This window comes from Brassica oleracea, chromosome C9 (genome assembly GCF_000695525.1).
Source record: "Brassica oleracea var. oleracea cultivar TO1000 chromosome C9, BOL, whole genome shotgun sequence".
Lineage (NCBI taxonomy): Eukaryota > Viridiplantae > Streptophyta > Magnoliopsida > Brassicales > Brassicaceae > Brassica > Brassica oleracea.
In genome coordinates this window covers 43,289,239-43,316,175 of record NC_027756.1, presented here as the reverse complement: position 1 = coordinate 43,316,175, position 26,937 = coordinate 43,289,239, and the positions used below count along the sequence as shown (strand labels likewise).

Sequence of the window (26,937 nt, the reverse complement as noted above, 5' to 3'; positions counted from 1 at the left end):
AGAAAAAATTTAATTTTTTATTATATGGTTAATGCAATTGTATAATTTATTTTAATAACAAAGATTTAAACAAAAATGATTGAGTGTATACAAATTGTTAGCAAATCTTTATTATTGAAAATCATTAATTGCATATATATATATTTTAATAATATTAGGTAATTCCGTAACTTTTATTTAAGGAAAGAATGAAAAAATAACTTTTAATACTAATAAATGATTTTATGATGAGTTTAATGAGAATTATAGTTTATATTTAGATGGATCAACTTACTTTTCTAATGACTCTCAAAAATTATTTTCATGATAACACGTGTCATGCAATGTTGTAATGTTTATTTTTTAATATATAGAAGATTAGTCGAAGCCAATAAAGTAAGAGACGCAGCGACATTCTACCCACATATTATATAGAAAGACTGAAATTGTTATTATTCTTCACATCTATTATATAGAAGGATTCAACTTCTTGTTATTTTAACCGTCTATAATATCATAAGACCCAAAATGTTTTGAGTGTAACCATCAATCATATAAGAGAATATAATAAAAAAAAAAAAAAGAGAATATAATAAGATTTAAATTGTCTGTATTCGTCAAGATATTAGTCGTCCATAGTTTACTATTTCATGTGCTCCGGTGACTGGACTTATCGTTATTATATTCACTAATCAGTATAATAAATCGTATAAATAAACGGCAAAGCAAAAAAAAAAATAAACGGCAAAGCAAAGCTTTAGTGAGCAAGCTGCAAGGTTGCAATCATATGCCTCTTTTGTTATCTCTTCACTCTATAATATTTTCTATTTTTAGAAAATGAATTTTTGTTGTTTCTGTTTCAATAAGAAGAAGGTTTGTTTTTTCAATTCACAGAACAAATTTAAGAAATTTACATTTCAATGGTTTTAAATTTATATATATATATATATATATTATGTGATAAGGGTTAATGTAGCTTATACTATGAACTGATTATTTTAATTGCAGGAGACAGTACCAGACTGGGTAACGGAACCAGAAGTCAAGATCCAGCAGCAAAATGAAGGCAAACGACCTATTAACATAAAAAAAGCGAGTAAACCGCTCAATGATGATACCAGCAGCTCAAACGGGACAGCATCGCAAAATTATAGTTTCTTGGAGCAGGCAAAAGGTGTCGGGGCGGGTGCTGCTGAGGCAGCTGAGCAGGTAAAAGTTATAGGTGCGGGTGCTGCTGCGCAAGTGAAAGCTATAGGTGTCGGTGCGCAAGTGAAAGCTATAGGTGTCGGTGCGCCTGAGAATGTAAAAGCTATCGGTAAGGGTGCGTTTAACCTTCTTCCTAACGATATAAAAGTGTATTTTGGAAAGAAGAACGATAGAAAAGAGTTTAGGGCAGTGGAACCGCAACATTGGAAGGAAGAAGAAGAGATGAGACAAAAGAGGATCAGGCAGGAGGAGGAAGAGAATAGGAGGCAACGAGATTTAGCGGAAGAAGAGAAAAAACAAGAGAAGATCAGGCAGGAGAAGGAAGAAGAAGAGAGGAGGAAACGAGCTTCGGAAAATAACTCAGGTGCTTGCATCATCTTGTGAAAACACACATCTTACTTTCCTCTAGTTTATTATCATTTTATTTTTATTTTTTGAGTTGGTGATCGGTTTGAGCTCTATGGACTAGAATTTCATCTCATCTTCTAAAATAAAAGATTGTATATATCCTCATTTTCTCGTGGTACAGTTTTTGTTGATTAACATTAAGATATGTGTTAACCATCTGATGCGCAGAAGGAACCTCAATGGTGGCAGGAATCACAGGAAGTTTGTTGAGCGCGATATCCACAGTAACAAATGCATCTGCGCAAGCACTAGGAGCCGTACAACGAAGTACATCCACGCAAGCACAACGAACAGGAGAACCAAGTACATCAACGCACACACAAGGAACTTGGCGACCAAGTACGTCAACGCGCACACAAGGAACTTGGCGACCAAGTACATCAACGCAAAACCCATATTCATCACAAAGAGGAAACACAACCAGTTGAAAAGAAAGGGAAGAACGCGGGTATTCCAGTTTTCATGATAATGTTTCGAGTCCATGGACTAGAAAATTCATCTTATCTACTACAATAAAGTTTGTGTCCTTATTTTCTATATTAGTGCTGTTCGTTTCATCGACGCAGGTCCAGCGTCTGCGGCTATGTTTTTCATTAAAATTTGTTCGTTTCATCGACGCGGATACCTGCGTCTGCGTCCGAACGCAGCGTCTAGCATCAGCCGCCAAAAAAACCAGCGATCGCGACTTAAATTCCGCGTCTACTTAATCTATTTACCATTTTGCCCTTAACCTAATTCACTAATTACCAAAAATACCTAACCTAATAGACGCAAACGCATCCTTTCTCCGTTAGACGCATCTCTTCTCCAGCTCTCTCTCTCTCTCATCTTGATCTCCAACCCAGCTATCTCTCTCATCTCTCGATCTCGAACCCAGCTCTCTCTATCGATCTCGAACCCAGCTCTCTCTCTCGATCTCTCCATCTCGAACCCAGCTCATCTCATCTCGAAGCTCTCTTCTCCATGGCATCTCATCTCAAAGCTCTCTCTTCTCCATATCATCTCGAATCTTGATCTCCAACCCAACTATCTCTCTCATCTCTCGATCTCGAACCCAGCTCTCTCTATCGATCTCGAACCCAGCTCTCTCTCTCGATCTCTCCATCTCGAACCCAGCTCATCTCATCTCGAAGCTCTCTTCTCCATGGCATCTCATCTCAAAGCTCTCTCTTCTCCATATCATCTCGAAGCTCTCTCTTCTCCATAGCATCTCGAGCTCGTCCAAACCCGTCCGGTGGACATACTGTATATGAGCCGAACGGTGATAGAGTGATGGAAGCTTTGCGTAAGAACATCACAGATGAATATGGTAGAGGTCGTTTACCGTATTAAATGTTTAAGTTAGTGACTTGGTTTTTCTTTGCTTATAACTTTGATTATCATTTCTATGTGATATTGAAATATTTGTTTTATTTATTTAAGACTATGTATTATTTAGCTTTTGTTTTGTGATAAATATTTTGATATATTATTTTTTCTTTAATTTAGCTTATAATTTATGATAAAAATGTTGTTAAATTTGTATAGTTGACTAAAAATTTATTATCAATTAAATATAATATTCTGATGCATGTAAATATATGTAAACTACTTTTTTTTTATTTAAAATATAATTTTACAAATTCAAACTACATTTTATTTATTTAAAATACAATTTTACAAATTTATAAAATTAAAATATAAACAAAATCAAATAGCCGCAGCGTCTGCCAAACGACCAACACTAAATCAATTTCCTGCGTCTGCGTCCAGCGTCTGCGTCTTCGAAACGAACAACAAGCTGCGTCTGAATCTGAGTTTGAGTCTGCGTCTGAAAAACGAACAACACCAAAACGAATAGACGCAGACGCAGACTCAAACTCAGACTCAGACTCAGACAGCTGCGGCAACCAAACGAACAGCACTATTGTATTTTATCAAATGTTGTATTTCTACTGTTTTGTCTGCCTTAAGACTTGATCATCCATAGTCAGTTGTCGAATGATATCCTTGTGTTTGGTTAACTAAAATCGAGTGTTCTTCAGTTCAATAAATAAATAAAAGATATATCGAGTCTTCTGAAAATCATTATGAATACAAAGCTCATGTAATAGATCAATGATCATTGACGTTTGTGTGATATTATAGCAATTTTGTTTCGAAGTTTTCTTGCTTCTCTAGCAGATACATAAACAAATGAAAGACATGCTAGTATATCGTTATACAGAATTTAGTAATGACTGTAGTTTTGTGTAATTTTTGTAAATGATGATACATATTGATGGACTGAAATGAATACTGTTTAATCTCAACATAACTAAGTAACTAACATATATGTGTACCCATAGGAGTCTGCACATTTCAGTAGCCGATAAACACAAAACATAGCTATCAAAACCACAAAAAAATTTTTTCGCTAAAACAAAAATTATGTTTCTTTTGCCATTTCTGTAAAATCATAAGTCTTCTTCGTTAAAACTGCAAAATTATGTTTTCTGTCAAAACTGCAAAACTGAAGTTTTAATCTTTACTTGATTTTATGAACGAGAAAATGTGATTTTGTGGTTTTGACATGAAATACTTTTTTTTTTTGCGGTTTGATAGAAAATGTGATTTTATGATTTTGACGGGAAAAAAGGTGATTTTGCGGTATTTATGAAAAACATGATTTTACGGTTTTAGTGGATTTTGCACTATTGACAAGAAAACATGATGAGGTGGTTTTGGGTAGAAAACATAATTTTATAGTTTTGGTAAGAAAATGTGATTTTACGAGCTTGCTTGATGAAAAACTTTGATTTGATGATTTGATGATTTGATGATTTGATGATTGATTGTTCTAGGCTATAATTAGTGAGTGTACAAGTATCTTAGAGTGGCGTATAGTTTAGTTGTGATAAAAACTCAAAATATGTCATCAGTATAAATCACTTTGATTTAATTGTATTATTTTAATTTGGGAGTTGTGACCTGGAAAAAGAAAAAAGATAAAATTTCTCAAAAAACTTCAACACCGTTAGATCATCTTACATGAATCAGTTTGACGGCCGTGAGGGACTCACTCACACACCTTTAGGCTCGTGAAAAAAACCCTACTCTCCTCTCCTCTTCTTCCCCTTCCAAATATTACGCCGGCGGCGAAGCCAAAACTCTTTTAAGGCTAACAGAGAGGATCGTGAGCATGGCGGAAGGAGCTAACAACGGGACGAGGCGCCCAAGGCCGAACCTACTAATCACGGGGACTCCCGGTACCGGTAAATCGACGACGGCTTCTGCTCTGGCGGAGGCCACGAACTTCCGTTACATCTGCGTCGGAGATCTGGTCAAAGAGAAGAACTTGCACGATGGTTGGGACGATCAGTTCGAGTGCCACGTCATTAACGAAGACCTGGTGAGTTTGTTCATCTATCTTTCAGCTACTTCGGGTGGATTTAACTTAAAGCTTAATTCTCTAATCAGATAGCGAATTCAATTTGTTTACTTTTCTATTGTAGTAGAAAGTTTGCTTTTTTTTTTTTTTTCCTTTAACCGACGCTTATATTATTATTATTATTATCTTATATCGAAAATTGATTTGAAGCTGGATGGTTTCGGTTATTATCTAATGGATATATCTTTTGATAAAACTTGTTATTGAACATATTCGAATCATTAGCTCTCGTCTGTCTTAGCTGTTATTGTATTTTTGTAACTTTTGATCAGGTGTGTGATGAGCTTGAAGATGTAATGGAAGGAGGAGGTGTCATTGTAGATTACCACGGCTGTGACTTCTTTCCCGAGCGTTGGTTTGATCGTGTTGTCGTCCTTCAAACTGAGAACTCTGTCTTGTATGATCGTTTAACCAAGAGGTCGGAATCTAAACCCAATCCTTTATTCATCGAAAGTGTTGTCTGGCTTCTTAACATGTTTTGGTTTTGTCCTCAAATCAAATCAAATCGAATCAAACCAGGGGTTATTCGGGAACCAAGCTTACTAACAACATCGAGTGCGAGATCTTCCAAGTCCTGCTCGAAGAAGCTAGAGATAGTTACCAAGAGGAGATTGTCATCGCGCTGCAAAGTGACACAATCGAAGATATCTCTGACAATGTCGCAAGTTTGACGGAATGGATTACCACATGGCATTGGCACTGGCAGCCCTGAGAAATGTTGATGACAATGCATCTTTAATATTTTACAAGCTTCGGCTTTTACTAGTTTCTTTTGATGGGTTCTGTGTCGGCCACGCTTGCAATTTGTATACTAATATTCTGAAAGACAATGCAGCTGCCTTTGATTAAAAGAAAGCTTATGTTATCTTCCCCCATCATGTTGTAATGTTCAGAGTGACATATGTTGTATGGTATTAGTCACTAGTACGTAACTCAGTTTAATCACAGCCTGAGCTCAAACGTCTAGAGTTAACTTGAAGAAGCAAAGTGTATATGTGTTTTTTCTCTCATTTTACGTAGTTAATCTCTATTGGTCTTCCTTATTCCTGGGAAATTTTGATTATAAGATTAGTATATGATTCATATTTTAACTGCACGCCTAGAAGCTGTTCGACAAAATGACTCAACGAGAACAAGTTACCACTGAAGAAGAGTATGTGATATAATTCGTGAACTTTTTTTTCTTTGTTTGATTGTTCAGGTAAAGCGATGCTGGCGCAGACATTTCTTCCGAGAAATGTCCTTGTTTCGAGGTGTTTCTCATCAGTTACTTCAAAGACTCTTAAAGTTGGAGATATTTTAAGAGAAGCAAGAGTGCACTCAAGTGAAGATGTTAAGAGCTATGCTGAGGTGAGCCATGATTGGAACCCACTTCATTTCGATCAAGAACTCGCCCGTAAAGCCGGATTCGATAATCGCCTTGTCCATGGAATGCTTGTGTCTTCCATGTTTCCCCGTATTATCTCTTCCCATTTCGTAAGTTCTCTTGTTTTTACTAGTTTGCATTTATTAATTTCTACATGTCCTAATAGACCAATAGTGCTTGGCTAATACAGATTTAGAGAAACATGACTGAATGTTTGTTGGTATTTGTTGCAGCCTGGAGCAGTATATGTATCTCAAAATCTGCATTTCAGATCACCAGTTTATATAGGGGATGAAATTCTCGGTCTGGTACAAGCCACAGCATTAAGAGAAACCAAGAATAAGTACATGTAAGCTAATTTATTCAACCCATTGAATACAAATTTTTAGTAGTATTTGTTATTCTATGTCATAACTAGATCCTCATTTCACTTTCTCAGTGTCCGATTCTCAACCAAATGCATCAAGAATCACAATGAACTTGTTGTTCTTGATGGTGAAGCTACTGCAATCTTACCAAGCCTCGAGTTGCTACAACCAAGTTAGAAAACAGATCTTCCAAGGTCCGCAAGTTTCTTTGAACTTTTTTGTTTTTCTCATTTCCAATATCCTTTTGATATTTTTCACAGTTGTTGAGGATTCTTTGCCGTGATATATTGTTTTGATATTCAAGATTTTTAATATTTAAATTTGAACTTTTACTGAATTTGTCTAAGGAAAAAAAAATTTACGTTGAGATAATATATGAACTAAAACCACTAATTTCTCTAACTAACATCTTAATAGTCTTTAACTACAAAAAGATATACGACTCTTTCCCAATTGGGAGGAGAAGAAAGATAACGAAAACAACTATGGAAAACAGAGGACTCCCTCTAAGATCAATCATCTCACATTCTCTCTGGATAACACTAGTTGGAATCCTTCTCTTCAGTCTCTCCACCACAAAAAAACACAACTTTGGTTACACCAAATTCTTTTCTATATGCGGAACGTTACTCATGACCATACCTTGGATAATCCAACTTCTTCTCACTTCTGCTGTCATATTACTGCATAAGAGTATAGGTTACAACCTTATGTGGGTTGTTCGGCCACCAAAATCATCTAAAGAGAATCATCATCCCACTAATGTCGTCACTATCTCTTCTTCTTCTCCATCATCTCCTCTTTCGTCCGGCCAGGCTCTCAAGAACGGCGACGCGGGTGAGATCGAGATTAGGATTGTGATTCCAAGAAGTCCAAACTCAACTCATTTGGAGATTGAAGGAAGAAACAACTCCAAACTTCTTGCAAATGGATCACCTGTTTCTTAAAATGTGACTAAACTCTCTTCTTGTTCTGTTTTGCTTCTTTTTTCATTTCTCTTTTCTTTAAAGACTATGATCTGAAACTTGTAGTGCTTACAATATTTCCGTTGTAAGTTTCCATTAGTAATTGCTATTTTATAATTCATATTTAAATCTCTATTAACAAGTGGACTAGTAGGTAGCTAAACGAATACACACACTGACTACACAGATTCACTTTCACATTCCTTTTTACTTAGTTTTTCCATATGTGATTGTGTGATGGAGGAGAGGCTGATGGTGCTAAAGAGCTTCTTGAAATGAAGACTATAGCCACTATGAGATAAAAAAAAAGGATGGTGGTTGAAAGCTTATATTCATTTTAAAGGAAAACAAGAAGATACAAATTAAACCAACAGGGATAAGACTGAACGTTACTTTCTGACAAATTCATTGATCCGAGACAAAGTGAGAGAGATACAAACAACAATCTTGAAAGCTAGAAGATCTGCTTTCTTCTATATGTACATTTGGTGTTTACCTATGACTAACGATCTTATAATCCAATGTATGTCACCACGGCTCATTCTTTTGCAGGGGAGCTTTTGGCCAGGGAAGAAGAGTTCGAGGAAGCTGACCAGCTACTTGAAGCTACAAGAGAGGCTGCATCAATCAAAACCGAAGAATGACTACTAACCCCCACAGTATATGGTGAAACATCAGGCAAAGGCAGGCTGTTGTTTAAGTATAAAACCACTTGTTCCATCGTAGGCCTCGAGTCCGGCACAGTACTTGAACATAGCAAACCAAGTTTCATAACCATCTCCACTTCCTCTTGCAAGAACTCATCTCCCAGTCTCGGGTCAACAGCCTCAAGCAAAGCATCCCTTTTCCAGCACTCACAAACCCATTTGATCAGAAGCCGTTTCTCGCATTGTAACTGTGGTTCCACAGGTCTCCTCCCACATGTCACTTCAAGCATGAAAACACCAAAGGCATACACATCAGTTCCAGTGGAAGCCACCATATCGATCACTTCCGGCGCAATGTACCCTATAGTTCCAACGGCTCCTGTTGGGTATGCATACCCTCCATGGTCATGAAACCTCGCCATACCAAAATCCCCTAGCCTTCCATTGAACTCACCGTCCAACATAATGTTTGAAGATTTGATATCTCTATGCAGAACAACTTGATCAGCACCTGTGTGCAAGTAACAAAGAGCAGAAGCTATCCCTTTAAGGATCACAAGCCTCTGAGGCCAAGAAAGTACTGGTCTCTGATCATCAAACAAATGCTCGTCAAGACTACCGTTGGGCATGTACTCAGAGACCAAAAGAAGCTCATGCTTTCTCCTGCAGTAACCAAGAAGTGGAACAAGGTTCCTGTGTTTTAAACACCTCATGGTCACCACTTCAGACACAAACTGCTTCACACCTTCATCACCATTATAAGACATTCTCTTCACAGCTATCTCTCTGCTCAGCATAAGAGTTCCTCTGTACACTTCACCAAAGCCTCCTTTTCCAAGAAACCCATCTTTGCTGAACCCGTTTGTTGCTTTGTATAGTGACTTGTAAGAGAATCTATGTGCACCAAACTCCTTCTCCCATTCCTCAGTCACTTCTGCGTACTTGCATTTCCTGAAAAGATACACTCCTATGAGAACACCTAACCCCATGGTAGCCACAAAACCAAGCAAGACTATGAACAGCTGATAAAGATTCTTGTGCTCAGATCTTGGAGGAGGAACATCAGGGAGTCTTGACAAGTCAAGAATCTGTAAAGATCCTCCGTTTGTGCAAAAACTCCAAGAAAGAACATACTGATAGCTTGTAGCTGTCCCTGTTGCAGCAGAGAATCCAACGAAAAGACTTGAACTATTAGGAAACACTTCTGTAAGATTGATGAATTGTGACAGCAGAGGCCGGCTTGGCTTCTCAACTTCAAGAGGAGCCATTGAGACATTGAGCAAAGTGCCTTCATATTCCACCCACACCTGTATTGGCTTCCCACTCAGGAGGTTTATGCTTTCGTTCTTCCTCATTATGTCTGAATAGTAAGAAGCTGAAGCTATTCCTACAGAGAGAGGACTGTGGACATCAATCCCCACATGGTTCTTGTCTATATCTTCAAAATCTGGATTCCAAATAGTGTCGAGCTCAACAGCAAGCACATCAGAAGAAGGGTAACCATTTTTGGACACGTTGAAGATCCCCAAGTATCTAGTTGATTCTGCATGCGAGAAATCTGTAGAAGGAGATATTACAAAGGCCATGCCATGACCACCTTCATGCCCTGGCTGAGGAACCAGAGCGCAAACGAAGTGTGTTGAGAAAGAGAGTGGTTTATAAGGACTGAGCTTGATTGGTTTCTTGTAGAAAATATGAGCCATTTGATGATCTCCAGCGTTTGTGAGCTGTAATAATCCACTGGGAAGAACTGTTGCAGATCCATCAAGGTAAAGATTTTCTTGCTTGTGAAAGTTGTCGTAGAGAAACTCTATCTCTTGTTGAGTTGATAGATAGATGAGATGGAAAGAAGAGATCATGAGGATCTGAAGCAATCTACAAGTCATTGCTGATGATGAATAAGAGATAGTGTGGATCTGTGTTGAAGAACATAACCTGAAGGAAAAAGGAACAAAGAAAGAAGTGAGGCTTTGTGTTTTAGTGTAAAGTATTGTTTGTTTATCCAAAGGGAATATTAGTTAGCATCACCGTTTTTTCTTTCCCCCTTTACAAACTGGACTTCAATAATGCTACAATATAATAAACTAACAATAAAGCTTCATTTGAGATAATATTTTAACATAAATGACCCAAGTTCAACCCAGTGAAACTACGCAACACTGCATGTGGGTGTAGCTAGAAACGGTGATAACGGGTCAAACAAAAGATTAAACTCTAATCTATGTCTTAGATCTTACTCAGAGCCAGCTGCTAGCTTATATCTGCTGACCCAAAAAATCCTTAAAGACTGTACTTTACATATTTCGTTGGGCCTTTTCCCTATGCAGAAACCAAAAAGAAATGTCTTTTGTAGATAGAGGTTACTTGCTTTGCAAGGCACTAAAGTTCTACGTTCGATTTCATCATTATTGCTTTAGAGCATGTTTATCCGGGGTCCTTAGTGAGGTTCTTAGTGCTTGGGCCCCCACAAAATTCTTAAGGATCGGTTACAAAAACTACTAATTAAAAACCGATTTTAGTGAGTTTCTTACATTGTTCGCGGACTCCACTCACTCGTGGCGGCCCGCGATTGGTTTGCTTTTTAATTTTTTTTTTTAAAACCTAAGTTGGGTTTCTTAGGGATAAACATGCTCTTAGAAAGAAAATATGAACTTTTGTTTATTGAATTTAGTAGTGTTTTGCACTACAAAAAAATCTTTCATTGATAGCACAATATGATAGCAGTGTTTACTAAAGTGCTATGGAGACCCAAATTTGTGTTTTTGGTTTTTATTAATAGCAGTTAAACACAGTTATTTGGCAAAAGTTTTTGAGCAGTAATCGAAAATCACTTATACCGCGAATACTTAGATGAAAAGAACATGAGCGCCAATGTCATTACTCCTTTCCCTCTTAACAAACCGCATTCAGTATAAGTAGAGTTAAAAAAAATCGACAAAAAGGAGACCAAAAAAAAAACAAAACACTCTGTCTCTCTTTCGACCATCTCTTCTAGCATCTCAACTCGAGCATCTCAACTCGAGCATCTCCACTCGATTTTCCCTTCATCTCAACTCCCTCGTCTCATCTCTGTTTCGATTCCTCGATCTCCCTCGATCTCCCTCGATCTATATATATATATATATATATATATATATATGTAAAGTGTCTCTTGAGATTGGAGAGTTTAATGATTTTCTTAACTGCAGACTTGATCCTGCTTATGAAAAGGGTGCATGGGACTTTGTCCGAGCTGTTTCTGCTGTTAGAGGAGATAGTCAGTTGATCATTTGCCCTTGTAAAGACTGTCGCAATGTTGATCGTCATTCAGGCATTAATGTAGTTGATCATCTTGTGAGACGTGGAATGGATGAGGATTACAAGCGGCGTAAGGACTGGTATCATCACGGAGAATTGAGCTCAGTGGAGGCTGAAGTAGGGATGAAAGGAAATCAGTTAAACGAAGAGATTGTTGGGTTATACAGAGCTGCTGAGACTAAGTATGGCTGTTCTGATTTCTGTGAGATGGAAGAGGTAGAAGACAAGAAAGAAGATGAGTTCTTGGCAAAGATAGTAGATGCCGAAACACCATTATATCCAAACTGTGCAAACCATAGCAAGCTCTCTGCCATCGTGTCATTGTTTAGATTGAAGACTCAGAATGGCTGGTCTGATAAGAGCTTCAATGATCTACTTGAGACATTGCCGAAGATGTTACCTGAGGAGAACGTGCTTCATTCATCAATGTACGATGTGAAGAAATTCTTGAAGACTTTCGGTATCGGTTATGAAAAGATTCATGCCTGTGTCAACGATTGCTGTCTATTCAGAAGAAAGTTGAAGAAGCTTGATAATTGTCCCAAATGCAAGGCTTCAAGGTGGAAGATAAACATGCAGACTGGTGAGGTCAAGAAAGGGGTCGCGCAAAAAGTATTAAGATACTTTCCAATCATTCCGAGGCTGCAGAGGATGTTTAGGTCTGAGGAAATGGCGAAAAACTTAAGGTGGCATGCTAGTAACCGTAGCACTGATGGGAAACTCAGACACCCTGTAGATTCAGTGACATGGAAACAAATGGATGACAAACATCCTTTATTTGCTGCTGAGGAGAGGAATATTCGACTGGGATTATCTACTGATGGATTTAATCCTTTCAGCATGCAGAACAGTAAGTACAGTTGTTGGCCTGTGTTGTTAGTAAACTACAACCTGCCTCCAAATCTGTGTATGAAGAAGGAGAATATCATGCTCACCTTGCTCATTCCTGGTCCACAGCAGCCTGGTAACAGCATTGATGTCTACTTAGAGCCTCTAATAGAGGATCTAAACAAGTTGTGGAGCCTTGGAGAGTCGACATATGATGTGGTGAGTAAATCTGTTTTTACTCTCAAGGCAATGCTTTTGTGGACGATTAGTGATTTCCCAGCCTATGGAAATCTAGCTGGTTGCAAAGTGAAGGGGAAAATGGGCTGCCCTGTATGCGGGAAGGACACATATAGTATGTGGATGAAGTTCTGTAGGAAACATGTTTACATGTCCCATAGAAAAGGTCTCCCACCAACGCATAGGTATCGGATAAAGAAGACTTGGTTTGATGGAAAAGCTGAACATCGAAGAAAGTCTAGGATACTGTCGGGTCATGACATATCCAATAATCTAAAAAACTATGTCAACAATTTTGGGAATGGAAAAAAATCTGGGATGAAGAGGAAAAGGACCGCCATTGTCGATGAAGAAAAAACTGTGGAAGATGTTTCCAGTGAATCAGAGCCAGAGGAAGAAGATGAAGTTAATGTTGAGGAGTTATCTAGATGGAAGAAAAGATCAATATTTTTTGAACTGCCATATTGGGAGGTATGTGTTATATTTTAACAGTTTGTAGCTTTTTCAATATATATCAAGAAAGCTTTATCTGACTTTGTTTTGTGTGTTTATGATTTTAATAGGACCTGCCCGTAAGGCATAACCTGGACGTCATGCATATAGAGCGAAATGTGGGAAATAGCATTGTCTCCACATTACTGCACTGCGGGAAATCAAAAGATGGACTCAATACTCGTAAAGATCTGGAACATCTTGGAATTAGGAAGGATCTTCACCCCAGCATCAAAGGAAAAAGAACGTACCTGCCAGCAGCACCTTGGTCGTTGTCAAAGTCTGAAAAGAAAGTCTTCTGTAAGCGTCTTTTTGATTTCAAAGGACCTGATGGATATTGCTCAAATATATCAAAGTTCTCTGCTGTGTGTTTGCCTTTAGGATGAATTTTTTTTGTGTCCATTCTGTGTTTTCTGCTGTGTGTTTGGCTTTCTATGTTTTTTGTTCAGTCTGTGTACTAATGAAAGTGTTATTTGTTTCAGGTGAATTAATATGGGCCGCCCTAAGAGAGATACGACTAAAGATATGAACAAGGTCACAAAGAATGTCACGAAAAAAGTAACGAAGAAAGCAACAAGGAAGCCAAGTAAGAAGCAAGATGACGAAGTGGAATTTATTTGTACAACGTATGCCCAACCACACCCTGAAGAGAATGCACCTACACCAGAGTCCGAACAACCTGCAGATTGTGCAAATTCTGAAGAGGCAAACGTGGAGGAAGAGCCTCAAAAGGGAGAAGAAACTGAAAAAGGAGATGAAACTGCAAGGTCTGATCAGGAAGAGCCTGAAAAGGTAGACGAGCAAGAAGAAGTAGAAGGTGAGTTGGAACTGAATGAAGAGAATAATCCATCTCAACTTAAGCAGCAGAAGCATAGAGGACCAACAAAGATGAAGCACATCGCAAAAGATCCAAATGCTCGAGAAAGAGTTGATTTTAATGATATGGGAGAACCTGTTGGTCCTGGATCAGTGAAATTGTCTTCATACTTAGGTCCTTTAGTGCGTGAACATGTACCTGTCACAGTTGAAGATTGGAGAAAAGTCAGTGAAGAAGTAAAAACAGTTCTATGGAAATCTATTCAGGTAATATTATGTACATCACAATTACTGAGTTGATTCAATTATCTAATATTGGTTTCTATGTATGTGACTGTAGGCAAGATTCGAGCTTGATGAAGATTACCAAAAAAGTGTTGTGTTGAGGCAGATGGGATGCTTATGGAGAGCCTCAAAATCGAGACTAGTCACGCAGATAAAGAGTAAAGCTACTAACCAAGAAAGGATGAATCTGAGACCAAAGAATGTTAATCCTGTAGAATGGCGTAAATTTGTGAAGTGCAAAACTAGCTCAGCCTTTAAGGTAAAGATACGAAATGTATTTCAGTTTCTGCATTGAAAGCATAATAATCACTATATATATGTATGCTAGGTTGTCAGTGATTCATACAAGGAGAGGAGGAGCAAACAAATACCCCACACTTGTAGCCGTAGAGGAATGGTTAGGCTGGCTGAAGATATGGTGCTATTCTTTCCCTTAATACTTGATCACTAAACTTTTTCCATATTAATAGTTTTTGTTGTTTGCATCAGAAAAAAGAGTGTGGGGATCCTTCTACAGTTAATAGGCTAAAGGTGTGGGTCAAGTCGCGCACAAAAAAGGATGGTACACCAGTCAATACCGTAGCAGCTGAGAAGTTTGTAAGTTGTTCAATTTTTTGCTTCAAATTGTTTTTCTTCTTTAGCAGCATATTAACATGTTCTTATCCTGCCAGAAAAAGGCAGCTGATCTGGTTGATACTGCTAGTCATAGCAATTCAACAAATCCAACCGTGGATCCGCTTACAGCTCTGTTAGGACCTGATCATCCTGGTCATTTGAGGGCAATGGGTAGAAACATTGGAAAGACGAAGTTAGCTTGTTTTCAAGTGAAGAAACAATTTATGGCAGAAATGGCAGAGAAGCAATATCATTTGGAGAACAAAGTCTGTGAGTTGCAATCTGAGCTTGCTAGACTTAAGAAACAGGTGAGCTATAATCAAAAATATCTATAATATTCGGAGACTGAGTGTAATGAATCTGAAATTTTGTTTTTGGATACAGGAAGCTGAAATAGAGGAAAACTCAGCTACTGCAAGAGGAAGAGTATGTAATCTATGTTCATTTTTTGATGCTAGTTTTTTGCTTTGTAGCTTCAGATGGTTTGAAATAATATTTTTCATGTAGAGTGTTAACCAAAGGGCACAACCTAAGTGTGTATTGGTTGATTGGTTTGGTTCGGATGAAAACGTTGCTGAAGGACGTATTATTTCATCTGAATCGGAGGACTTTGTCAATGACATCCCCTTAGGTCCTCTTGCTGTGAAAGTATTGGTGGAGACTGCAATCAAATCAGATGCATTTCTTTGGAGACCTGCTACTGGTATGTTTATTGTTGAGCATGCGGTTGGGGAGATGATTGCATGGCCTGCCAGTAAATGTGTTATGTCAAACGAGGGGATATTTACTGAAGACATTCCTCTCAGGGTAAGATTTATTATTGTCTATTGTATTATTTCAGTTTATGTGGCTGTTTTGATTAACATGTTTATATTGTCTTTCTATGGTAGAGTCCGAATTCCACTTCTTTGAACAAATGTAAACTTTTATCGCCGTGGTCTACTGATGAAAAAATTGTTGCTGAAGGCCGTTGGCAGTGTCAAGAACCGAAAGCTTTGGTGGATAATCTGCCTCTAGGACCAAATGCAGTCAAAGTTTTTGTGGATGTGGTTCATGTTCCTGATATATTTCTGTGGAGACCTAGCCCTGAGATGACTTACCTTAGGGACTCTGTTAAGCAGTTTGTAGCATGGCCTGCCGATAAGTGTGTGTTCGAAAACAACACAGAGTCACCAAGCCGTAGATCTCCTCTTCAGAATGAAGATTCTTCTCCTAAAGCACAACCTGCAAAATCTGCTACGTGTTCTGCATCACCAGGTTCTAAATCAAGCAATCATTCTCCAAAATCCAACCTTAATAAAGCTCAAACACCTTCTCCCCTTCGAAGATCACAGGTACATTTTTAAATGGTATTAAGTAGCTGTTTGTTCTTGTTATATCACTGAGATATATATATATATATATATATATATATATATATATTGGTTTGTCTTGCGAACATTGTAGCGCCAGATTCAAAATGAAGCTCCCAAAGAAAAACAGAAATGCAAGCTAATGTCCATTATAGGAAAGAGGCAAGTGGTTGCAGAAGGACGTTGGGCTTCAGACAACCCGGACATAACAGTTCACTTTGTTCCCTTGGGACCTAATGGAGTTAAGGTCTGGATTGATGTGGTGAAGGTGAATAAGGCAGAGGTTTGGCGGCCATCTGATGAGATTGAGAGTATGGGAGATGCACTTGGCACCTGTATTGCATGGCCAAAGGAGAAAGTGATCTTCTGTTAACTATCAGGTCTAATGTACTTCTCTTTCTGCTTGGATAAGACTAAGTGATGCACTTATGAATTTGTTGTACTAGTAATGTGTCGGATTGAGACTTGTAGTATGGTACCTCTTTTCAATGAATGTTTCTGTTTGTGTGTTTCAATGTATGAATATGGGTTGTTCAATATAAATCGAGCAGGTTGTGGTCTAATAACAAATCTTAAGAGCTATGAGAAACTGACAATTAACTAATAGCATCTGTAAAACCGCTGTAGTATAATGCAATATGAGAAACAATTACAGCCTTCGAGTAATGCTATTGAACGCTGTAGTATAGTGCAATATGAGAAACAATTATAGCCTTCGGGTTATGCTATTGAAATAAGAAATGTAGCAGGCGGAAACACTGCTATTATAATGTCGCAATATAATAGCATCAAGTAAAACTGCTATCATGTAACGTCACTATAATAGCATTTAAAAACTGTTATTATAGGGGAGAACCTATTATAGCTGGAGCAGACATAGCGGTTCATAATACGCTATCTCATGCATATGATAGCGGTTTTCTCCTGCTAAGAATGAAAGATTTTTTTGTAGTGTTGGTTTGGCATGGTTGTTTGTGCACCCGCAATGGTGAGTGAGACTCACCACAGAGTCCTTAGCCATATAAAACTATTATTATTATTTATTATTTTTTTTTTAATAGTTAAGGATCCTAATCCAAAAGTTTAGTCCAATGGTGAGTCTCAGTTTGGAGTCCTTATGAATAAACAAATATTAAATGTATTTTATTATTTTAGAAAGTAAAATATAAAATATTTACTTATAACATGATTAAATAAAAAGATGATTAAATATAAAGATGATTAAATATAAAGAAACAACACGGCGGTTTATAAGATGATAAAATATAAAGATACAACATGATTATGAATCATCAAATTTGTTCCAAATATTTTCAATTAAATCATATTTCAATCGATGATGTGCCTGGGTATCGTGAACATCATCCTGAATGCCGAGCATATTATGGATATTTGTAGGCCTGTCGTTACCCACCCGTGAACTTCTTGTAACGTCTTCTTCTTCGAAATCATAATCATCGTACCGAATGTATCCATTTCGTTCATTTTCGACTATCATATTGTGTAGTATGATACATGCTCTCATAATCTTCCCTATCTTTTGTTTGTCCAATGAAAGAGCCGGGTTCTTCACAATCGCAAATCGAGATTGCAATACTCCAAAAGCCCGTTCAACATCTTTGCGGGTTGCTTCTTGTTTTTTAGCAAATAATTATGCCTTAGGACCTTGAGGGCTTGTGATAGATTGGATAAAGGTTGCCCATTTGGGATATATACCATAGTAGGCCAAGTTATACTTGTGTCCGCTGACCACATACTCGACCGTGGGAGCTCGGCCTTGGAAAATGTCATCAAAAACAGGAGACCGATCCAAGACATTAATATCGTTTAAAGTACCTGGCGGACCAAAGAAAGCGTGCCATATCCAAAGATCTTGTGAAGCCACAGTCTCTAAGACAATGGTCGGTTTTCCTGATCCACGTGCGTACTGTCCTTTCCAAGCGGTTGGACAATTCTTCCATTCCCAATGCATGCAGTCAATGCTTTCAACCATCCCAGGAAACCCGCGTTTCTCTCCAATATCGAGCAATCGTTGAAGATCCTCTGCTGTCGGCCTTCGTAGATACTCATCTCCGAATAGCTGTATTATTCCGTCAGTGAAATGGTGTAAACACGAAAGTGCCGTGCTTTCACCAATTCGGAGATATTCGTCTGCCAAGTCAGCCGCCGTACCGTAAGCAAGTTGACGAATAGCCGCCGTACATTTTTGTAGTGGAGAAAGACCTAACCTCCCGGTTGCATCTTTTCTGTGTCTAAAAAATCGAATGTTCTCCGAGAGGCTCACCACAATACGCAAGAATAAATCCTTATTCATGCGGAACCGGCGTCTGAAAAAATGTGCCGTGAATGTTGAATGTTCGCTGAAGTAGTCATTCCATAGACGGTTGTGTCCTGCTTCACGGTAAGAAAAAAAGAGAAGATCCGCTTCCGATTGAAATCAAAATCGATCTGAAACCCTATATACAAACGCACCCTCTCCCCAAATCGATTTATCCCCAAATTTTTTTAAAACCCTAATTTCAATCGTTAAAAGAAATCGATATAAACCCCCATTATCCAACTCGATTGAGAGGAAACGAGAAGATAACTGATCTAATTAAGCGAAAATCAACGATTTTAGAGAAAAATTTACCGAAAACGAAACAGAGATGAATCGCCTCCGATATCACCTTTCTTTCGGGACGATTTTTTTTTTCTACGGTTTCGGTCGAGAATGAGATTTCTCGCTTGACCCAACGAAACACAAACCGACGCCCACCCAGTTAGAAGAGGACACATACTCAAGGACCAGCCCCTTAAAATCTTTCTCGACGGGACAAATTTTAGGTTTACACAGATAATTAATATTATTATATTAACCCTAAGCTAAGGATTAGCGCTAAGGATCCGACATGGACCGCCGTTGCACTTGCTCTTAGATTGTTTGTTTTTGTATTGGATCGAATAGTATAAGTTTATCTGGAGTGAAATATCCACCCATATATGCAATAGTCATTTTAATATAAACTACATTGTGTAAATCAATGGCTGACATAATACACACATCATTAGCCACTTGTCACATCTATTGTCAGGTTCAGTTACTACTACATTTGTCGTCATTTGTAGGTGTGACAGTTATCATATCGTCACATCATATGTTGTTTTAACATTTTCTCTCCAATACATTCCAATTCTAACAATTTAAAACTCTTTCAATAAAACCATACGTATTTTCCTTAAGTACACCGAATCTCTTTCCCAAATCCCACAAATACATATTCTGATTCATTACCACACACAGTTCTGGCTCATTAACCAAAACAGCTTCTAACAGAGAGTCATTTGATATCTGATCTGACCAGCATGTTTCGAGGAATCATAATGCCTCAGGAGAAATCTCATTTCTGCACTTGGTAAAGCAGAGAGAGGCAAAATAAACTAAATGTTTATAATCAATCATTAAGTGGATAGACATTTTGCACAGGGACAAACTGATTATACTGGAACAAGTGAGACAGATTACACAACAATCTTGAGAGCTACTAACATCTGTTTGCTGATATGAATGTACATCAGGAAGTCTTGTAACTGATGCTGTAAAAATTGGACTAAAACTCTTCTGTTGGCGACGTGACAATTTCAACAGCTGCTAAGGAAGTCTTGTCACTGAAAATTTTGTAACATATTCTCATTCACTACCATTATTTATTCTCATGTTTGAATAACATTTAAACACTTAGGCGCAAATAAACTCATGCAAGAAGAGAGAAAACCACAAAAGTTAGACAAACAAGCAGAATAATAGGAAGCTTCTTATGTGGAGCTGAAGAATGAGGAACTTCAACAAGTCTTGAGATATCAAGTGGCTGCAGTGATCCTCTGCTTGTACTGAAACTCCACCAAATAATATAGTGACCACTCACTGCGTTCCCAGTTGCTGCAGAGAACCCAACAAACAGTTTCGTTCTATTCGGAAAAATCTCTGAAAGGTTGATGGGATGTGACAAAAGAGGCCGACTTGGCTTCTTGACTTTAAGTGGTGCGATCGAGACATTGAGCATAGTGCCGTCATAATCCACCCAAACCTGTACAGGCTTTCCACTCAAGAGGTTTATGCTTTCGTTTTTCCTGTTCATGTCAGAATAGTAGGACGCCGGAGCTACTCCTATAGATATAGGATTATTCACATCGATCCCCACGTGATTGCTTTTAGTATCTTTGAACTCAGGGTTCCAAAGAGTGTCAAGCTCAACAGCAAGAACCTGAGATCCATTTGTTGACGCGTTGAAAGCCCCCAAGAATCTCTTTGCTTGTGCGTGGGAGAAATCCATAGAAGGAGATACTAGGAAGGCAATGCCATGACCACCTTCAATACCTTTCCTAGGAACCATAGCACACACGAAATGCGTCGAGAAGGAGACTGGCCCAGAGGAACTGAACTGAATTGGTTTCTTGTAGAAAGCATGGCCGATTTGGTGGTCTAAAGCGCTTGTCAGCTGTAATAATCCACTGGGAAGTACTTTTGCAGATTTATCTAAATAAAGATTTTCTTGGGAGCTAAAGTTTTCATAGACAAAACTTGTCTCTTGTTGACTTGATGGAGAGATGAGATGAAGAGAAGAGATAATCAGGATATGAAGCAGCCAACAAGACATCACTAACGATGAAGCAGAGAGAGTTCGGATCTGAGGTGCAAATCTTTCACCTCAAAACAATGCATCTTGTAACCTTTCAAGCATGATACACAAATGAACAAAAATAAAATGTGAGCTTCTATTTTAGTTTATTTAATAACAAGCAAAACGTGGTTTAGTTTTCAAAAATATTCAAGATAGATCTCAACTTGAATCAGAGTAGACAACCGCGTCTGCTATAATATGGAGCTACCCTGAAACAATAGTATAATATGCACCAACTTGAAGCTATCTTAAATGGAAGCAGACAAAAGATACTATTTAGAAAATAACATATTTTAAACATGGCCTTGACCTTCCGGTGTTTAGTGATGATTTTGGACACAATTATCTGGGAGACCAAAAGGAAGAAGCCTAGGAAAGCCTGGCATATGCATGACACCTACGAACGTTCTTTAGATGATGAATATGACATCTGATGGAAACTATCGTTAAGTCCTACCTTTAGGATATTCCTAATTCTGCTCAACAGTTGCAGGAGAATACATCGTCACATGAACAACATACTCATATCACAAAAGCTAATATTGGAGAGAAACAGATAACCACTACATGGCTATTTATTGTATATAACGGAAGAAGGTTTACATGGCTATTTATACAAGAGTATATGGTTCTAGAATACTCTTAAAGAGAGAATATACGAGATTTGCAATATCGGAAAGTATCCTTTAACACGCCCCCTCAAGATGGACGAGCTAAGCTTAGTCCAATCTTGTTCATAAGAGAAACAAAACTCGCTCGTGGGAGAGGTTTGGTAAGGCCATCAGCAAGCTGGTCTGCAGCAGAGACATGAGTGACGCGAAGGACTCCCGATTGAACCAGTCCACGGATGAAGTGGTAGTCCACCGCCACATGTTTCATTCTAGAATGAAAAACCGGATTGGCACATAAGTACGTAGCTCCTATGTTGTCACAGTAGATAGCAGGAGTAGTACTGAGCTTAACACCAAGTTCCCGAAGAAGAGTCATTATCCATTGAACTTCAGCAGCGGTAGTTGCAACAGACTTGTATTCAGCTTCTGTAGACGAACGAGCTACTGTGGTTTGCTTCTTTGTGGACCAGGAAATGAGGTGCTTACCGAGATACACTAGATGTGCCCCTGTAGATGAGTAATCATCCTTATAACCAGCCCAGTCCGCGTCGGAGTAGGCATGAAGCTGAGGTGTATTAACGGCAGAGAAGAACAGCCCACGGTCACGAGAACCACACAAGTACCGTAGTATTCTTTTAGCAGCAATCCAGTGATCAGTAGTAGGGTTGTGCATGTACCGAGAGAGCTTATTGACCGCAAATGCAATGTCAGGGCGAGTGAAGAGAAGATACTGAAGACTACCAATTACCATTCGATATTCAGTAGGATCATGAAGAGAAGTACCTGAATGCTTCGTCAATGGTGGTTTATCAGCCGTTGGTGTAGAGACCGCACTTGCATCAAGCATGTTGACTCGGCGAAGAACATCACTGATATACTTGGTTTGAGTGAGTGCCAAGCCTTTTGTTGTCCGTGTGACCTCAATTCCAAGAAAGTAACTTAGTAGACCAAGATCTTTGAGAGAAAACCGACGACCAAGAAGATCAATGAACTTTTGAACATGAGCAGAGGAATTACCCGTGATGATAATGTCGTCAACGTATACAAGTACAAAGATGACCAGACCAGACGCCTGAAGAATAAATAGAGACGTGTCGGCCAATGCATTAACAAAACCAGATTCTACGAAGAGCATTGTACCAGGCCCTTGGGGCTTGTTTCACGCCATATATAGCTTTATTTAGGCGACACACATAGTGTGGTCTGTCTTTATCCACAAATCCTGGTGGCTGTTCCATATATACAACTTCATCAAGTGAACCTTGGAGAAAGGCATTGTTCACGTCCAGTTGACGTAGCGTCCAATTGTAAGAAGTTGCAAGGCTGAGAACCAAGAGAACAGAGGCACGCCTTATCACAGGGCTGAATGTTTCGAAATAATCAATACCTGGACGTTGATGAAAGCCCTTGGCAACAAGACGTGACTTTCGTTTTTCAATTTCCCCACTTGGTAAGCGTTTTATACGATAGACCCAACGACATCCCACCAAATTGTCAACCTGATCTGGAGGTGTGAGATCCCATGTCTTGTTTTTGATTTGGGCATTTTACTCATAAGTCATGGAAAAATTCCAGTTTGGATCCAAGAGTGCTTGACGATAATTAGCCGGTTCAACCTCTTGTGAAGGAACTTTGACAGCAGCAAGAGAAAATTTAGTTTTCACTTTGGAGATGTTATTCTTAGCCCGAGTAACCATTTGATGTGTATTGACCGGCTGTGTTGTTGTAGAGACAGGAGCCATATGTTCTGAGTTTGGTTCATGTGAGCTCTGGTGTGTCTCCGCCAATGTTGTTTCCAATGCAGGTGCAGGCTGCGGTGGTTCTGGCTCAGCCAACAACGGTGAAGGACCTGTATCAGGGGCTGTTGCAGAGACCATTGGAGCAGTGGAATGTTTGAGTGGAGACGGAAGAAAGGAAACGGTTAGTGGAGTAACAGTGGAGGGTTCCGATGGAGACACACTTGATGTTGAGGTGTCTGGTTTGTTAGTGGACATCGGAAAAATGTCCTCATGAAACTCCACATGCCGAGACACATACAGTCTAGAGCTGGCTGGATCAAAGCAAAAATAGCCACTCTGAGGTAATGAATAGCCCAAAAAGATACAAGGAGAAGAGCGAGCATCTAGTTTATTAGCCGTATATGGTCGTAACCACGGAAAACAAAGGCAGCCAAAGATTTTGAGTTTATGGTAGTTTGGTGTTTCATGAAATAAAGCAGCAAATGGAGGTTGGAAATCAAGAACCGAAGATGGTAAACGATTGATCAAATAAACCGCAGTGGCAAAAGCAAAGCTCCAGAATTCAACAGGAAGAGAAGCATGCATCATTAGGGATAACCCTGTTTCAACTATGTGGCGATGCTTTCTCTCTGAAATCCCATTGAGTTCAGGAGTATGAGGTGGTGTGGTCAAATGGGAAATCCCATTAGTCGACAGAAAATTTGCCATAACTATAAACTCACCACCATTGTCTGTATACAAGGTGATAATGCGGTTTTGAAATTTATTTTCGACTAAAGCTTTGAACTTGATAAAGGTTTCAAGAACTTGAGACTTCTTTTTCAAAGGGTAAAACCAAGTATATCTAGTAAAATGATCAACTAGTACTAGATAATACTTATACCCATCAAACGAGTGCACTGGTGAGGTCCACACGTCAGAATACAAGATCTCAAGTGGTTTAAACGAGTGAATGGTGTTTTGGCCAAAGGGAGTTTTGTGACTCTTACTGAGAGAACACGATTTGCAAAACATAGTAGAAAGCGCTTTATTAGATAATGGTAACTGAAACTTTGTGATTGTTTTATTCAAAGGATCAAGATGAGGATGCCTAAGGCGAGAATGCCAATCAAAAAAGGAAGACTTAGAACTAGAAAAAGCTTGAAAAGGAACTGAATTTGAAGAAAACCGAGGCCACTCATACATTCCATGCTCAGCTTTTCCCTGCGTTATTGGTGTCCCTGAGCTTAGGTCCTTCACCTGAAACATCAAAGGATCAAACGTAACAGCAACGCTATTCTCACGACATAACTGATAAACAGATATCAAATGCTTTGACATAGTAGGAACATGAAGAACGTTAGACAATTGTAAATCACGGGTGGGTGTAGGAAGAGATGTAGAGCCTAGCTGTGTGTTTTATAGACAGACCAGATCCATCACCTATAACAACATCATCAGAACCAGAGTATGGGTCGTGGAGGGCAAGAGCATTGAGATCAGATGTGATGTGATGTGACGCGCCGCTGTCGAGAATCCAGGAGGGAGTCTCATGTGCAGGAGATGCAGTGGCTACATGAGCACGTGGCTGGTTTTGGACAAGGCTGAACTGATAGAAACGTTGAGCGCTGTGTCCCTGTTTTCCGCAAGCTTGACATCTCCCAAGGTTAGGACGCCTTTGTTCAGATGATGCTGAGGAACGTGGATCAGAGTCACGTTGTTCATGTTGAGACCGGCTATCGTAGTTGTTCCTTTGATTTTGATTATTACGCCAGTTGTTGTTGTTGTTCTTGTGAGAGCAAAAGTTGGTAGCATTTGCAGTAACAGGAAACGTTGGCTGTTCATATATCTGAGGACTACAGAGAATTGTTGCTTCACGATTGCGAAGCTTCTCATGAAACTCTTCGAAAGAAATTGGTGTTTCACGGTTGTGAACGGCTTCACACAGAGATGGATACTCATCAGGGAGACCATCAATAATGAACTCAAGCAAGTCTTCATAGTCCACTGGTTTGCCAAGCAAAGAGAGTTCATCTGATTTGGTCTTCATTAACTGCATATACTCATCGATGGTTTTGGTTCCCTTGGTAGCTTTTTTCAGTTGGTCTCTCAGCTGTTTGACATGTCCTCGTGATGGTGTAGCATATGTTTTGGCGAGCATTTCCCAAGCTTCACGAGTTGTAGAGGCACTTGTAACAAGCACTTGAAGAGATGTGGAGATGGTGCCAAGGAGAGCAGCAAAGATGAGCTTGTCCTGTCGAACCCATGAGATAAACTTGGGATTCACGACAGACTTGTTCTCAACGGTTATTGTTGGCAACGGAGGTGAAACAGTGGCGTCAATATACGCCGAGAGATCATGGCCTCCAAGAAACAAGAGAAGCTGAAGATTCCACGACATGTAGTTCGTGGTGGCCAGCTTGTTAATACCAGTCATGTTGACGGCAAGTAGGGCTGTTTGAGGATCAGCCGGGTTGGTCAGCAGGGTGACTGTGGATTCAGACGTGATAGACGTGATCACAGACTAGCGACAAAGGGTTGAGCGACGGCGGCGTGAAAGCTGCGGTGGCTTGAGAAGAAAAGAAAAATTAGGTTTAGGTTTTAAGAAACCTCACTACAAGAAAACAGCGACATACTGAGGGAAAAAATCGTCGGTATGTCGTCGGAATAACGTTATTCCGACGACATACCGACGAAACAAGTCCTCGAAAATAACTCCTCGGAAATTCATTTTTCCTCGGAAATCCCTCGGAATTTTCCGACGGAATTCCGAGGAAATCCGAGGACCACCTGTTCGTCGGAAAGCTCCTTGGAATATACTGAGGGAGAGCTTCCTCGGGATATTTCGATGGATTTTCCGATGGTCCAATCCTCGGAAGTTCCGACAAAATGTTCCTCGGAATTTTCATCAGAAAATTCTGAGGAACGTGTCCCTCGGAAAATTCCGAGGAACGGTGTCCCTCGGAATATTCCGAGGAACATATCCCTCGGTATATTCCGAGGAACATGTCCCTCGGTATATTCCGAGGAACGGGGGCCCTCGGTATATTCCGAGGAACGGGGGCCCTTGGTATATTCCGAGGAACATGTCCCTCGGTATATTCTGAGGAACCCCGTTCCTCGGAATTTAAAAAAAATTAATTTTTTTTTAAAAATAAAATTTTTGAAATTTAAATTTGAAAATATAAAATTAAAATTAAAATTGAAATCATTAAAATTAAAATTAAAAATAAAATTTAAATTTAAATTCGAAAATATTCAAAGTTTTACAAATAAAAATAAAACATTCCGAGTTTTTGGAAAAAAAAAAACTACAGGTCTGGCACGTCCGGAAACACCTCGTTCGGGTACATCCTCTGCATCATCTCCATCATTTGCTGGTTCAGCCTACTCTGTGCCTCATAGCCCGCCTGTTGAGCCGCCATCTGGGTCTCCAACAAAGATATGCGATCATCCTTGTCCTTCAACTGAGCCGTAAGTACTTTTGGATCAACAAAAGGCGGTGGTGCAGAAGAAGGAGGAACCGACCGGGTGCGACGACCCAAACCGACCAAACGTCCCTTCTTCTTTGGAACCGACTGAAATAGAAAATAGCCAAATTTACAAATTTAAATCAAGAAATAAATGAATTGAACTTTTAAAAAAAGAACTTACGGATTCAACGATTTCGTTGATTC

The 26,937-nt window shown here is 39.1% G+C and overlaps 6 protein-coding genes across 6 annotated transcripts; 4 read left to right on the top strand and 2 right to left on the bottom strand.

The window, feature by feature from the left end:
- The first annotated feature begins 4,633 nt into the window (after positions 1–4,633).
- Positions 4,634–5,947, top strand: LOC106315736 (adenylate kinase isoenzyme 6 homolog). The gene is made up of 3 exons (XM_013753549.1): positions 4,634–4,963; positions 5,275–5,420; positions 5,522–5,947. Exons 1-3 carry the CDS (start codon positions 4,754–4,756, stop codon positions 5,712–5,714), a joined length of 549 nt encoding a protein of 182 aa, XP_013609003.1. The 5' UTR covers positions 4,634–4,753; the 3' UTR covers positions 5,715–5,947.
- On the top strand, positions 5,906–7,012 carry LOC106315737 ((R)-specific enoyl-CoA hydratase-like). The gene is made up of 4 exons (XM_013753550.1): positions 5,906–5,991; positions 6,204–6,478; positions 6,602–6,717; positions 6,808–7,012. Exons 2-4 carry the CDS (start codon positions 6,212–6,214, stop codon positions 6,911–6,913), a joined length of 489 nt encoding a protein of 162 aa, XP_013609004.1. The 5' UTR covers positions 5,906–5,991; positions 6,204–6,211; the 3' UTR covers positions 6,914–7,012.
- A 192-nt stretch (positions 7,013–7,204) lies between these two features.
- On the top strand, positions 7,205–7,800 carry LOC106317475. Its single transcript, XM_013755287.1, has one exon. The coding sequence runs from the start codon at positions 7,222–7,224 to the stop codon at positions 7,681–7,683; it is 462 nt and encodes a 153-aa protein (XP_013610741.1). The 5' UTR covers positions 7,205–7,221; the 3' UTR covers positions 7,684–7,800.
- A 439-nt stretch (positions 7,801–8,239) lies between these two features.
- LOC106317694 (putative L-type lectin-domain containing receptor kinase I.10) lies at positions 8,240–10,298 on the bottom strand. The gene has a single exon (XM_013755466.1). It carries the CDS (start codon positions 10,232–10,234, stop codon positions 8,240–8,242), a length of 1,995 nt encoding a protein of 664 aa, XP_013610920.1. The 5' UTR covers positions 10,235–10,298.
- Positions 10,299–11,219: 921 nt separating this feature from the next.
- Positions 11,220–13,588, top strand: LOC106315105. Its single transcript, XM_013752876.1, has 3 exons — positions 11,220–11,257; positions 11,537–13,181; positions 13,274–13,588. Exons 1-3 carry the CDS (start codon positions 11,220–11,222, stop codon positions 13,586–13,588), a joined length of 1,998 nt encoding a protein of 665 aa, XP_013608330.1.
- A 4,333-nt stretch (positions 13,589–17,921) lies between these two features.
- LOC106315104 lies at positions 17,922–18,584 on the bottom strand. The gene is made up of 2 exons (XM_013752874.1): positions 18,107–18,584; positions 17,922–18,046 (listed from the first exon to the last, which is right to left on the bottom strand). Exons 1-2 carry the CDS (start codon positions 18,582–18,584, stop codon positions 17,922–17,924), a joined length of 603 nt encoding a protein of 200 aa, XP_013608328.1.
- Between the last annotated feature and the right edge of the window lie 8,353 nt (positions 18,585–26,937).